This window comes from Lates calcarifer, linkage group LG5, assembly GCF_001640805.2.
Source record: "Lates calcarifer isolate ASB-BC8 linkage group LG5, TLL_Latcal_v3, whole genome shotgun sequence".
In the NCBI taxonomy this organism is placed as follows: Eukaryota; Metazoa; Chordata; class Actinopteri; family Centropomidae; genus Lates; species Lates calcarifer.
Window position 1 is genome coordinate 28,494,195 of NC_066837.1, and position 12,987 is coordinate 28,507,181.

General features: G+C 39.6%; 1 protein-coding gene across 4 annotated transcripts; it reads left to right on the top strand.

The window, feature by feature from the left end:
- Positions 1-1,813: 1,813 nt before the first annotated feature.
- Positions 1,814-9,681, top strand: LOC108900116 (NACHT, LRR and PYD domains-containing protein 1a). Of its 4 annotated transcripts, none has more exons than XM_051070897.1 (10): positions 1,814-2,043; positions 2,412-2,564; positions 2,799-2,868; positions 2,980-3,004; positions 3,117-3,172; positions 6,670-6,884; positions 7,040-7,305; positions 7,493-7,609; positions 7,715-7,856; positions 8,579-9,681. In XM_051070897.1, the coding sequence occupies exons 4-10, from the start codon at positions 2,996-2,998 to the stop codon at positions 8,905-8,907; spliced, it is 1,134 nt and encodes a 377-aa protein (XP_050926854.1). In that variant the 5' UTR covers positions 1,814-2,043; positions 2,412-2,564; positions 2,799-2,868; positions 2,980-2,995; the 3' UTR covers positions 8,908-9,681. The 4 variants fall into 4 exon arrangements, with proteins under 4 accessions (XP_050926854.1, XP_050926855.1, XP_050926852.1 ...); XM_051070898.1 differs by having other exon boundaries at positions 2,412-2,517; XM_051070895.1 differs by having other exon boundaries at positions 2,412-2,517; positions 2,799-3,004.
- Positions 9,682-12,987: the final 3,306 nt, after the last annotated feature.

The window sequence follows — 12,987 nt, forward strand, 5'->3', positions numbered from 1 at the left end:
AGCGTAGGCCACACGACACTGAACTCTCAAAAGTGCATTCCTCTTTGCAATGAGGGGTTTATGAACTGCAGCTAATATCCCTCTCTATGTTACTGTTAACAGACATTCATCAAATGTGTGACACCAGTATTGTACTTTTGTACTCATTGTACACTGTAAATATCTGAATGCTTCCACCACTGCTAACTGATTGAGGCAGCAGTATTCTAGTGGCTCTCGTGTTTTTGGGGGTATTTGCATTTATTTATTTTTGTTAAAGGAGTTTGGTAGTCATATGTAGTGATATCTTACACCTTAGTATAAAAGTCTATAGGAGAGAGGAGATCCACAACAATCTGAACCAATCTGAAGCACTTTAGTGGACATGTTTTCCACCCCAAAACACAGGAAAACAACCAGCTTTTTCCCAGTTGGAGACATGGCTTTCATCTCCTTGTCTCCAAAAGGACCAAGCCTGATCTTTAGTCTGAAATTTGTCCTCCAGAATAACCTATGACAAGCTCTAAAATAAAAAATGTGTTCCGGCTTTGTGTTTTTCCACATGCAACACAGATAAGATTCATAAACAAGAAAACAATACTTTTCATTCGGCAAAGAAATTTCATGCAGTTTGTGCTAACCAGTCCACAATGCATTAAATCCAGTTTCCGATTTTTGCCTTGTGATTTGGTGCACTATCATACTGGAAGTAGCCATTAGAAGATGGTAAAAATGAGGCGATAACGGGATGTACATGGTTAGCAACACAGTGTGCCAAGAAACTGACACAAGGCAGATTCTGACCCTACCATCTGCTGCCTCGGCAGAAATCCAGATTCATCTGACCAGGCTACGTTTCTCCGGTCCTCTGCCACCCTGCTCTGGTGAACCTGCACCCACTGCAGCTTCAGCTTTCTGAACCAGCAGGTTCTTCTGCTGCCATAGCCCGTCTGCCTCAAGATCCAACATGTTGTGTATTCTGAGACGCGTCTCTTCTCACCACAGTTGTAAACAGTGGTTATCTTAGTTACTGAAGCCTTTCTATCAGGTCCAACCAGTCTGTCCATTCTCCTCTGACTTCCGTCATCATCAGGGTGTTTCCACCCACATAACTGCTGCTTTTCATTTATTCTTTTATGTACTGCAACATTCTGAGTGAACTCTACAGTACAATGTGGAAAAAATCTCAGGAGGTCTGCAGTTGCAGAGATACTGTACTCAGACCAGCTCATCTGGCACCAACGATCATTCCATGGTCACAGTCACTGAGATCACAACCTTCCCACTCTGACGTTCGATGTGAACATGAGCTGAAGCTCCTACTCTGCATGGATTTCTACACTTTGAAATCTGAATAATTGAGTGAGCAGATGTCAGATGTACAGGTGATGTACAGGTGATGTACAGGTATTCCCTGAATGTATCTGTAAACACTGGATTTGACAAAAAAAAAAAAAAAAAAACTGATCAGCTGGAGCCATGCAGTGCTTCCTACCTCATCTGAGTTTCAGCTGCATATGAAATCCCTGTTTTATGTAACTGCTGTTTCACCAGAACTACAATGAAGAGCAGGACTTGAAACAGCATCGTGATATAGAATGTAGATAAAATTCAGCTGTTAAATTAGAAAAGGTGGAAAAAAGACTCAGTATTTCCTCATTCATTAACTGACCTGCTTCAAATTATATAGCTGCAGGTTTACCTGTAGTCTGATCCCAACCTGTGAAAGGCAGCAATGTGCCGCGATGCATCTAGACGTCGAGAAGAAGCAGAAGAAGAAAGGAAACTAAGGAAGAGGAAGAAAACAGCTCTTTATAGAACTCCCCTGACTCGTCACCTAACCTCCCTGTGTGACAGCAGGAAGAACACGATCAGGAAATAGCAGGCGTCGGTAGCGTGCGGTTGTTAGACGAAGTTAAGAGACGAGAGAACTCTGAAGCAGCTCTGCTCTGTGACACATTTTTTTTCTATAACACTAATGTTGTCAGTGTCGTTAAAAAACACGACTCATTGTTATTTAAAAGTTTCGCGCCCGTCATTCACCTCGAGGTCAGACGCCACAAGGTAAACTGTGTGAAAGAGAAGTGAGAGACCAGTCAGTCAAGCCTTTACTGTGACCAGTAAACCTGTTGTTAGCCTCAAAATTATGAAGCTAAAACTGTGACAGTAAAATTCTTACACTGGAAACAAAACCTAAACTGGAAAAGGAAACACTGGCATTTAAATACTGGTACTGGAAAAAAAAAAAAGTTGTATTAGCACTGAAATAAGCTCCACTGAGAAATAAAACACAGAATTACAGTCTTACAATGTCATCATCTTATTTCATTGTGATATTTTTTGCATTATGATGTGCTTTCAGTCTCAGTCTGTGGATTTGTCTTTTTTATGTTTTGGATGTTTTTGTCACTGTCACTTGTCTTCACTCTCAGGGGGGAGGGGCAAAGAGTTCATGATGGACATATAAGCAGCACTAGATGACAGTGGAGAGGAAAAATTCCCTCTAAGGCAGAAACCTCGAGCAGAACCAGATCCAGGGTGGGCGGCCATCTGCCTCGACCGGTTGGGTTGAGAAAGCAGTTCCAGTATGTAATGTGATGCCAGTGTCACTGTTCTAGCCCCATACAAAAACAGTGAGCTGTAATCTGACTGTGAGATGTCAACAAAAGCATTTGTCAATCCTTTATCTTTGACACTGTTCGTTTCCAATGGTGGAGCCTACATATACTTTTAAGGCGTGAATGATCAGAATTTCTTATTACTGTGGTACAGCAGGAAACATTTTATGTCTCAGCTAACAGTCATTTTTTCTGTCATAGGTGTGGGAAGACTTCTAACTGTCCAAGCATTTCTGTCCAGACCAAAGAGCCAAGGACTATTTCTGAACTGGTCAGCTGGTGTTTCATGGTGACACAAAAACTCTCATTCATACTTTATACACCGCTTTGACTGAGCCTATCAACCCAGTATTTGTGTTGGATTCTCTTTGACTCTCTACAGTGTTTTTAAGCTGAAAATGGATAGTGTGAGTATTTCTTATGGCACCTCATAGCACCACTTACTACAGTTGGTATCACAATACAAAACTGGTATCACTGGACAAACAACTAACTTTATTTTACCTTTCTGGATTCCAGGCTTGGTCAAGCTTCACACCTGAGGTGACCAAAGAAAGAGTAGGCATGTCATACAGGTAAGAAATATCATTTCACTCAGGAAAAACACAGCATGAATGGAGGGACATTATTTAATTGAGTCTTTAACACTGACCCAGTTAGTTAAAGAGATATATAGGGATAGATCCAGATGATTAGCAGCCAAGCTTTAGATGGAGCCTCGACACTGGTGGCAGAGCAGTGGTATAGGGATGAAGCTGTGAGCTACATGGACTGCAATAACAGCAGAGAGGGACAGCATACAGGTGTGGACAAATTTGTTTGCACCCTTCCATGAAAGAGAAAACCCACAACCATAATAATAATAAATAATAATTTGAAACTGACAAAAATTAATGGCATCAATCATTGTCATCATTCCATGTTAAACATAGACATTGCTTTTGATTTTTAATTCAACTGAATATTTTAGATAATAAACCAAATTAAAATGACATGGACAAAAACCCTTAATGAAGACCCTTAATATTTTGTTGCACAACCTTTAGCAGCAGTCACTGCCAACAAGCAATCACAGTAGTTCACAATGAGATTTCTGCATGTGGTAACAGGTGTTTTGACCCACTCTTCCTAAGCAAACTGCTCTAGCTGTCTCAGGTTTGAAGGGTGCCTTCTGCACGCTGCATTTATCAGATCTTTCCATAGATGTTCAATAGGATTAAGATCAGGGCTCATAGAGGGCCCTTTAAGAATAGCCCAATGTTTTTTCCAGCCATTCTTGAGTGCTTTTAACAGTGAGTTTTGGGTCATTATCCTGTTGGAGGACCCACGACCTGCAACTGAGGCTGAGCTTTCTGACACTGGACAGTATGTTTCTCTCTTGAATGCCAAAACATGACTGAACCTCCTCCATGTTTCACATTAAGTATGGTAATCTTTTTCTGTCTGTGAACACAAAGCTGATGTGACTTACCAGAAAGCTCTAGTTTTGTTTCATCAGTCCAAAGGACATTCTCCCAGAAACTTTGCAGCTTGTCAACATGCATTTTAGCAAATTCCATTCTGGCTTTTTTATGTTATTGTTTCAATAATGGAGTTCTCCTGGGTCTCCTTCCATGGAGCCCAGGGTTGTCTAAAAGGTGACAATGGTGTGATCAGATAGTGACTTATCTTGACCTTGGAGTTCAGCTTGAATTACTTTAGATGTTTTCCTTCTCTATTTGTCTACCATCCACACCATCCTGCTGATCAACCTGAGGTTGCATTTCTTCTTGCAGCCACGTCCTGGGAGGCTGACTACAGTCCGATGGACCTTATACTTTTTAATAATATTTGCAGCTGTAGTCGCAGAAACATCAAGCTGCTTGGAGATGGTCTTATAGCCTTTACCTTTAAGGTGGTTATCTACGTTTTTCTTTCTGAGCTCCTCAGACAGCGCCTCCTTTTCTTTCTCTGGCCCATGGTCAGTGTGGTGCACACAGTGATACCAAAACTACACAGTGGCACATTTTCTCTCACATTTTCGTTACTTTTAACTGAATCACTTTTCAGGAGGAATGAAGCATTGCTTCAGAACGCTGTCAGGATACCAACAAATCTGTCCCCATGTGTAGGTTAAGTGGTTAAAAACTTTAAAATGTTGTTTCCTGGGAATCCCCAATGCGTAGATAGGTAAATTCAATCCAGTGCGAGAATAGAGGACATTGCCACTAATAGTCGAAATGATATTAACAGAAGTAATTACAAAATGTAAATACAGTGAATGGCTACTGCTTAAAAAACATTCTGGTCATAAATGGTATAAAAAATGGGGTGTGACTTGATGAAAGTCAAATGGATTTTAACTTAGTTTACAAATCCTCCAAAGGATCCATGAAGGAGCTTCTATTAGAAAATGCCACATCTCCTTCACAGATTAAATTGTTTAGCTTCACAATGACAAAAATTAATGACGTGTTAGTTCTTACCCTGGTATTAAATCCAAATTTACAGACTTTCTCTCCTGGAGGTTACCCTCCAGTGACAAACTGTAATTTGGTTTTCATGATTTAAATCCTGCAGTGGATTTTTCATTGGTATTGTTTTGATTGCCCAGCTGCCATAATCAACATTAGGAAATGAGAGGATTTGCTAAAAATGGTACACTCATGTTAGTCTCCTTAGTTTATTATCATGGCTTAAAGCAAAAAAACTAAACAAACAGGAATGATTGGTGCTGTGGTTACTTTTGTCCTGGGTTTTCCTCTCAGGCTGCTTATAGTCTGACCTTTCTTGATGTTGATGTTGGATGGAGCTTGAAGGGAAAACCTGCAGAAACTATTCGGACTGGAAGATAATTAACCTCTGCATGTTTTTTCAGATTTAAAAAATGTCATTAATTTCTGGTTTAGTTAGAGGACGCTTTAACAGAACATGAATCAACAGTAAGACAGGAGAGCACAGGCCTCCTCATAGCAAGTATGCAAATGCAACATGATCTATTATCTGTATCAAGGAAACTTAACATGAGGTTTGCACATTAAAAACACTGAGGTTTGCTAGATTGATGAAACACAACTATAACACATATCTAGTTTGTTTTTTTCACCCCAAAACATACAGAGGAAGAACATTGATCGAAGTCAATAGACAGTCCTAATAAACTCAAGGACAGTCAAAGACTTGTCTTAAGGCCACTCCAGCAGTTTCAGGTCATGTGCACCGTGGAGCAGGCTTCTTTCTCTCTGAATTTGGCTGCATTCATCCTTCCCTTAGCTCTGACCAGACCTGTCCCTACCACTAAGAAGCACTCCTACAGCGTGACGCTGCCACCACCATTCCTCACCATAGGGAAAGTTTCAGCAAGGTGATCACCAGGTATATTGCTTGGAGTTCTGCCCTGAGGGTTTAATTTATTCTCATCAGATCAGAATCTCTGTTACTCATACTCTCAGAATTGTTTAAATGTCATCTGGCAAACTTTAACTGCACTTTCACATGCCTTTTACTCAAAGTGGCTTTCATCTAAACACTCTACCATAAAGGCCTGGTTGATTGAGATGGTCATCCTTTAGGCAGGTTCTCCTGTTTCTGAGGCTTCAGAAAGGACTCCTGAAGCTCTGTGAGAGTGACCACTGGGTTCTCAGTTACCTCACTGACCAAGACTCTTCTTGCCTAGATTTATGTCCTTAAGCAAAGCAGTGATGATGAGGGACTGCAAAGTGAAAGATCCCACTCTTTGTCGCTAACTTTTTCCCACTGTTAAATGGTAAATTGTCTTACTTTGGATTGTGACAGGTTTTGAACAAAACACCAGGTAACACATTTCAGTAGGAACAGTTGTTTGCTTATCTTAAACACCAACACACTACAATCCTCTTAACTAAATAGTCTCGCATCAAAGGTTGCGGTGATCCCCATGAGTTATTACAATTATTTTAGGCCAATTATACAGTGATTCAGGAAATATTTATATGCATTTCACTAAATTCTACCACAGTGAGAATAGTGTTCTAATTAATCGCAATGAATGAATAAAAAAGATCCACATTGTAATAAATCTGTATTTTCCTTTAAATCACTGTGTTTTGTACAGGTTCAAGTTCCCTGGTTCAGGTCTGTTCCATTGTTCTTTTACTGGGCTGGTGTTCAATGTGACTCATGAAGGGGAGGTCACGTACAAGTGTTTGATCTGGGATGACATGCTCCTCCAACCGGCTAACAAGGTACCTGGAGGACCATTGTTCAGAATCAGTTGTCCTCAGGAGTCTATCTCTAAGCTGTACCTCCCACACTGTGAACCAGAACCTGGTAAGAATACTACTGTGCCTTGGAATCACCCATCAAACCAACCTAAAATAGAACTTTCTTTTTTGTCTTCACCTTAATTCTGGCATAGTGTCTTGACATGGAAATAACATGAAACTGTTATGTGGCTAATGCTAGATTCTACTGTATATTCACAGCACTGGTCGCTGAAAGCCTCTCTGTTGTCCACATCACCGATGATGGCATGAGCGTCATACAACCACTGGAGATAACGGAAACCCACGTGGTCGTGGACATCCCTCACCTCTCTGCCTTTGGCATTGTATGGGACATCATCAAGAGGTTTAAGAACTTCTTGACCAAACCAATAAATGGACGTATCCTTGTGTTCCTGCGACCAAGATTCAGAGGCATCGTCATCATCAATTTCATTCTGCTGGCAAGCAACGTGCCTGTGAATGAGGTAGAGCCTTAAGTTATAGTGGCCATCAATACGCTTAAATACTCATAGAAATGCATCTTTAGTCTACGTGTCATCACCGTAAAAGCACTGGATAAGAGGCATGTGAAACTGAACAGATTTACTTCTTTTTGAATTAGATTATTGGAAGTTGTAAAACTCAAAACAAAATGTTCTGATATCACTTAAGGTAAAAGCACAACATGATGATTCTGAGTTCATAGAGGCCCCATCGTTGTGTCACCTCCACAAATTTCAAAATTACAGCGTCCACAGTGACCCAGGGGACTATCATATACAGCCTGAGGTGAGTATCAGACACAACTTCCGCAGACGATGAATATGAGCATTATACATAATACAGGTACAATCATTTTAAACATTTTTAAAACATCACCTAATTTCATTTCAGCGTGCCCTGTTTTTTGGAGGTTATGGACCAAATTACCATGCAACGTTTGAGATCATCCTGACAAAAAGCATAAAACAAATGACCGTGATGATGAAAGACCAAAGACAGATAGAAGTCTGGAAGCATGTTCTTCATCTGGCTGGTAAAGACAGAAACACTCAGTGTATAGCAGAGATTTTTAAATAGTGATGCATACTTTTTCCAATTCAATTCAGTTTTATTCATATAGCGCAGAATCACAACAAAAGTCATCTCAAAGCACTTTTCATGTAGAGCAGGTCTAGACCGTACTCTTCAAAATGTGGTGAGAATAGCGACACATATAGACACATGATGTACATGAATACATTTTTTAGATGCATGTATTCATGTATTGTTACTGTTGTGTAGTCTATGTAAATTGTAGTTATTTTACATTAAATCTATAACACAAATGTCTCTGAATAACTTGTGAAGCCACTGTATTTTTTGATGGATGTGTGACCTTTTCTCAACATCTTCTTTGAGACAAACTCTCTTTTAATTTACATTTTTGGGGTTGTTGATGTAATTTTGTAGTATATGTTGGGTATATAGTATAGTGTTTATATAGAGTGAATGACAAGTACTCCAGATAAGAATAATAACAGGCTTCAGATAAAACATAAGTAAAGCAAGTGCCACAGAGGCTGGGAAAGTTGGAAAAAATTTAAAGCCAGACTGACACAATGTCTCTATAGCCTGTGTAGCAAAGGATGTTAGCACAGCAGCCTGTGTCTCCTTACCATGGAAGTGCACCAGTTGTGTTTTTTGAAATTCGTCTCATTTCTAGCTGGTCTCTGTCGATATATGGCCGCTGATTGTTGAATCAAATTCTTGTTTCAGGCCCACCTTCTCCAGATGAAAAGCAGCCAAGGATAGAGAGCAACACCTCAGCAGAGGAGAAGCTGCTACAGGCTCGGCCAGACTTCATCGACCAAGTGTCTAATCCTGTTCTGAACAAACTGCTGGATGAACTCCTGGAACGTGGAGTTCTAACTGATGCTGAGCGTGAGGCAGCCAGAGCCAAACCCAGGGCAGAGAAAGCCGGACACGTGATCGACATGGTGCGAAACAAAGGAGCAGAAGCAAGTTCACACATGATCACCATCCTCTCTACCAATGATCCATTCCTTTCCGAGGAGCTCAATCTGAAGGAAAGATCTGTAGAGTAATGATCATATGCAGACCTGATGCTCATGATCAGTTAAATCTTGAAGCCAATGAAGTGAACAAAGAATTTGACCAAAGCTTTGATAAGAACATGAGCTTGATGTGTTTTGAATGAATCTTGAGACAAACAGTAATACAAAAGCAGATTTTATTACACTAAACCCTTCTTTGTCAGGTGTCACCCTTAATATCAAAATCACAATGTCTGTTGATTATATCTCTAAGACACTGCTGGGGAACAGTGTGTGTGCGGAGGTTGAATGCTACTTGTTGCTGTAGAACACATTTGTTTCTTGTAGAGTACATAAATCAGTGTATGACTAGGTTTTGGATGCTTTCCATCAGTAAGTTAAACTTATGTTAAATTCCTTACCAAAGTGAAGTGTTGGAACCCACAGGTGAAATGTCCATTCACAGTCACAATGAATTTGTGACTCAACCTCCCTTTCTCTTATTATTACATCAGCTTTTCTTTATTATTAAATCTTTATTATTACATCAGCATTTTTGTTATTACATGTTTAATATTACATCACCTTTGCTTTATCATTACAACTTTGAGGACACCGCAAGGTCAGTGATACTCAATTTGGATGTCATAGTGACATGAGACACAAGAGGGGGATGTTGTACTACCAGTTTACTTAAACCATCAGTAAAATGTGTTGAGAGACTTGTAGCTTCTTAATACTGTAAAATATTTCAATTTATGCCAAAGTTTCCTAAACAAACTTGTCTTTGTCATCAGAGTTATTAAATATGGTCTGGGAATGTAACTGATCCAGTGACTGTAACTGGTTAAAGAATAATGTATAATTCTGTGTATTAATCCTTAATCACTAATAGAATGTGTGCACTGGAAGGAAGAATGAACAGTCTCTGTTGAGTTCAGGGGTGAAAGTTCTTTTCTACTTCTCTTCAATATGTCTACAGCCATAACCATTCCATAGCTTATGTACAAAATCAAATCCAAAACGAGAGCAACACAAAGTCTTCAGTGGAAATTAAAAAAAAAAAAAAAGGTAGAAAGTGTGTTTTCAGTCACAAAAATACTTCCAGTTGTTGTCGTCCAGCTGTTTTAGAATGGAGATCTCACTAACAAGTGAATATAAATAATGTATATCATTTATACAGGTTTGGACAGCATGAGATTGACAGGTGGTGACTGGTCAGTGCAGCATGATGCACCAGCAATAAATACTAAACAAAACACTGATACTTCGGCCTGATGATCAGACATTTGGGGTTGACATCTGTCCATCTGTGATGTAAAGAGTGATTTATAAGACTTGCTGGAAAGCTTTTTTTTTTATGTAGCAAGTTGTCAGTATGTCAGTTGATGACAGTTAAATGCAGTAGAGACTCTCACGCTGAGCAGAAAGGAGAAAAAAAATCACTAATGTAGTATTCACTACTGAGTGGAAACTCTTCTCAATACATTTTTAGACAAGGAGGAAGAGGTACAACCTCTTCCATTTACATAAGCTGCAACATGGCCAAATACAAATAAACTGAACTCAAAATGCTGTATGAGCAAAACCTTCACTTCCTCTGTAACACTGTAGTAACGCATCATTGACCTTAACTTGTCAGGCAAAGTCTCAACACTGTTTGATTACGTAAACTTTTGGCTGACTTTTCTGTGAAGCAGGTAGACAGCCCTGCATCTGAAGTGCCCCAAGCACATTCACAAATTGTGTGTGTTTGTACGAGCTGTGTGTCAGCTGGTAATTTCATCAGCCGCTGGTAAATAGCTTTTAAGCTGTGTGACTTTACTTTTGCCTTCCACTTTTTTACTTGTTTGTTAGTCTTTGTTTTCTGTACATGAAAACTGCTTAACCCTCAGACTTGGAGCGCAACACAATTCATAACCACTCATGGCTGCAGAGGGCGCTGTTGTTCAGCAAAGTTACATTCTGTTACTTTAAATAATGCCAGCTGTCACCACTGTTACTGACCTTACTTACATTATGTAGCCACCATCATGGAGACTGAACATACTACTGAGGTGACCGCATCAATGCTGAAAATGAACAGTGATGCATTCACTTACTGTTGTATTTAGTATGTAGCTACTTAGTTACTTAGCTTCTTCTTTAACCATGTGTGTTGCAAATCTCCAAACAGCCACTGTGGAAAACATTAAATCCAAATGTGACCTACAGAGCACAGTTTAAAGGAAAATAAAATGTCATGCTAATGTAAAGTAAAATGTAAAATCTGTAAATATGGCAGACAGTGGTGAGTACATGATCCAGAGTAATGGTGGTCACATTTATTGGTTATGTGTGAGATTGAAATAGTGGAATACCAAAATGTAAAATTCAATCAATATTTGTATTATATGATCTATTTATATAATACAGTATTATTTTTTACACAATAAATCAAATGTCTGTTTTAAATGTCTCTATGAAGCCTTGGAGTGTCTTATAGCTCACTGCTTGGCTTTTACAGCCCACAGTTTCACTGTTTGGTTCAGGTTTTGACAGTTTAACTGCATACTAAAGAGACCACAGAACAACTGATATGAGAAGAGAGGCTGAGCTTGGCTGTTAGAAACAGAGAGGGTTTGTCCTTCCCATCAATGCTCTCTGATTTCAGTTCTACACCTCCATGTCTTTTTGCTCTGCAAGCCCACACTTGCCCACACCCAACTGCTTTCCTCATGGTTGTTTTGGCCTGGTACAGAAGGCACGGATCAAAACAAGCATGAAAGCAAAGCGGAATGAAAGGGTAGTAAGAGAATAAAAGCTTCTTTCAGGTGGTGTTGAAAATACCTGTAAGCAGTTCTTTGACATGTGTGTGTGTGTGTGTGTGTGTGTGTTTATATTTCTTCTTCCTTTTTGAAGGTTATGTAGAGTTGATGCTGTTTTGTTTGACTCCCAGACTTGAATTTAGTTGGTGTATGTACACACTGACTCACTGACCAGAACTCTATTAGTGTACAGTGTCAGTTACAGCATGTTATCAAGGATTACAGCCATTGTGTTTGATCAACAACAGGAGGTACTTTCCCAAACCATCAGTCCTGTCGTTAACTGTCTGGGGGTGGCAGCTAACATTAACACAGCTGAGTTGACTTTTACATGTAGATGAAGCTCACTTGGAAATAAATAGGCTGACAGAACCCTCAAGACTACGTGAGAAAAGAAACGTGTGTTAACATGTTATTGAACAATTAAATCTATAATGTAAGAAGACACATATCAACAAGTCCACATACTCAAGATTTTCTTCCATTATTGTCATTCATCTTTTCTCTGTTTTTTCAGCCCTGAACAGTCTCTGCAGCTCTATTCCTTTTAAGCTGCATAGAGCCCCAACAACTTTTACCTTCAAGAGAGTGAATCTTGTAAGAAACCTCAGCAACAAAATGTAGGGCAGTCTTCTTTTTTTCATTCTGCAGAACACTAGCTGCACCACTTGCTGCTGCTCCTGAAGCTTATTGCTTTGAAAGCCTGACAATAGCTGAAGGCAACTCAAATGAGTCAACTTTTTGTTAATCAGTTAGATCTTCTTTAGTCTCATGGCTGAAGTGCATAAATACCAGCAAGAAGAACACAGGAGACAGACTCAACCATAGTCACACACTGTCACAGCAAAGTAATTGTTAAGACTAAGATGCATCTTTTCACATCTGTCTTTTTATGTTTTTGTTCCAAAACAGACAAATTCCCACATGCTATCTGAATACTTAACTTTCATGCTATGGCTATGGATGAACCCTCAAAAACTCACTAAGAATACACCAATCATAGCATATACACATGTACAAGCCCAGACACACAAAACAATTAGCCATGTTCATGTGGTATGTTGTGTCTGTACATTTTGGGTAGTATTTCTATCTTATCTGGTCCCTAACTGACAAACACGATGCTTATCTTGCAGCATTTAGCAGCAAGATCTTTTTCTCCTCCATTTTGCACGCTGAATGTTACTGATGGAGAGGAAGGGATCCGGTTGCTATGTGCATTGCTGCATATAATCACTGGTCAAGTTGACTGTTCACAGCAGGCCAAAATGAACCTGTGGTCAGCTCATCCCCTCAGTCTTTGCCACAACGTTCTGTTTACCAG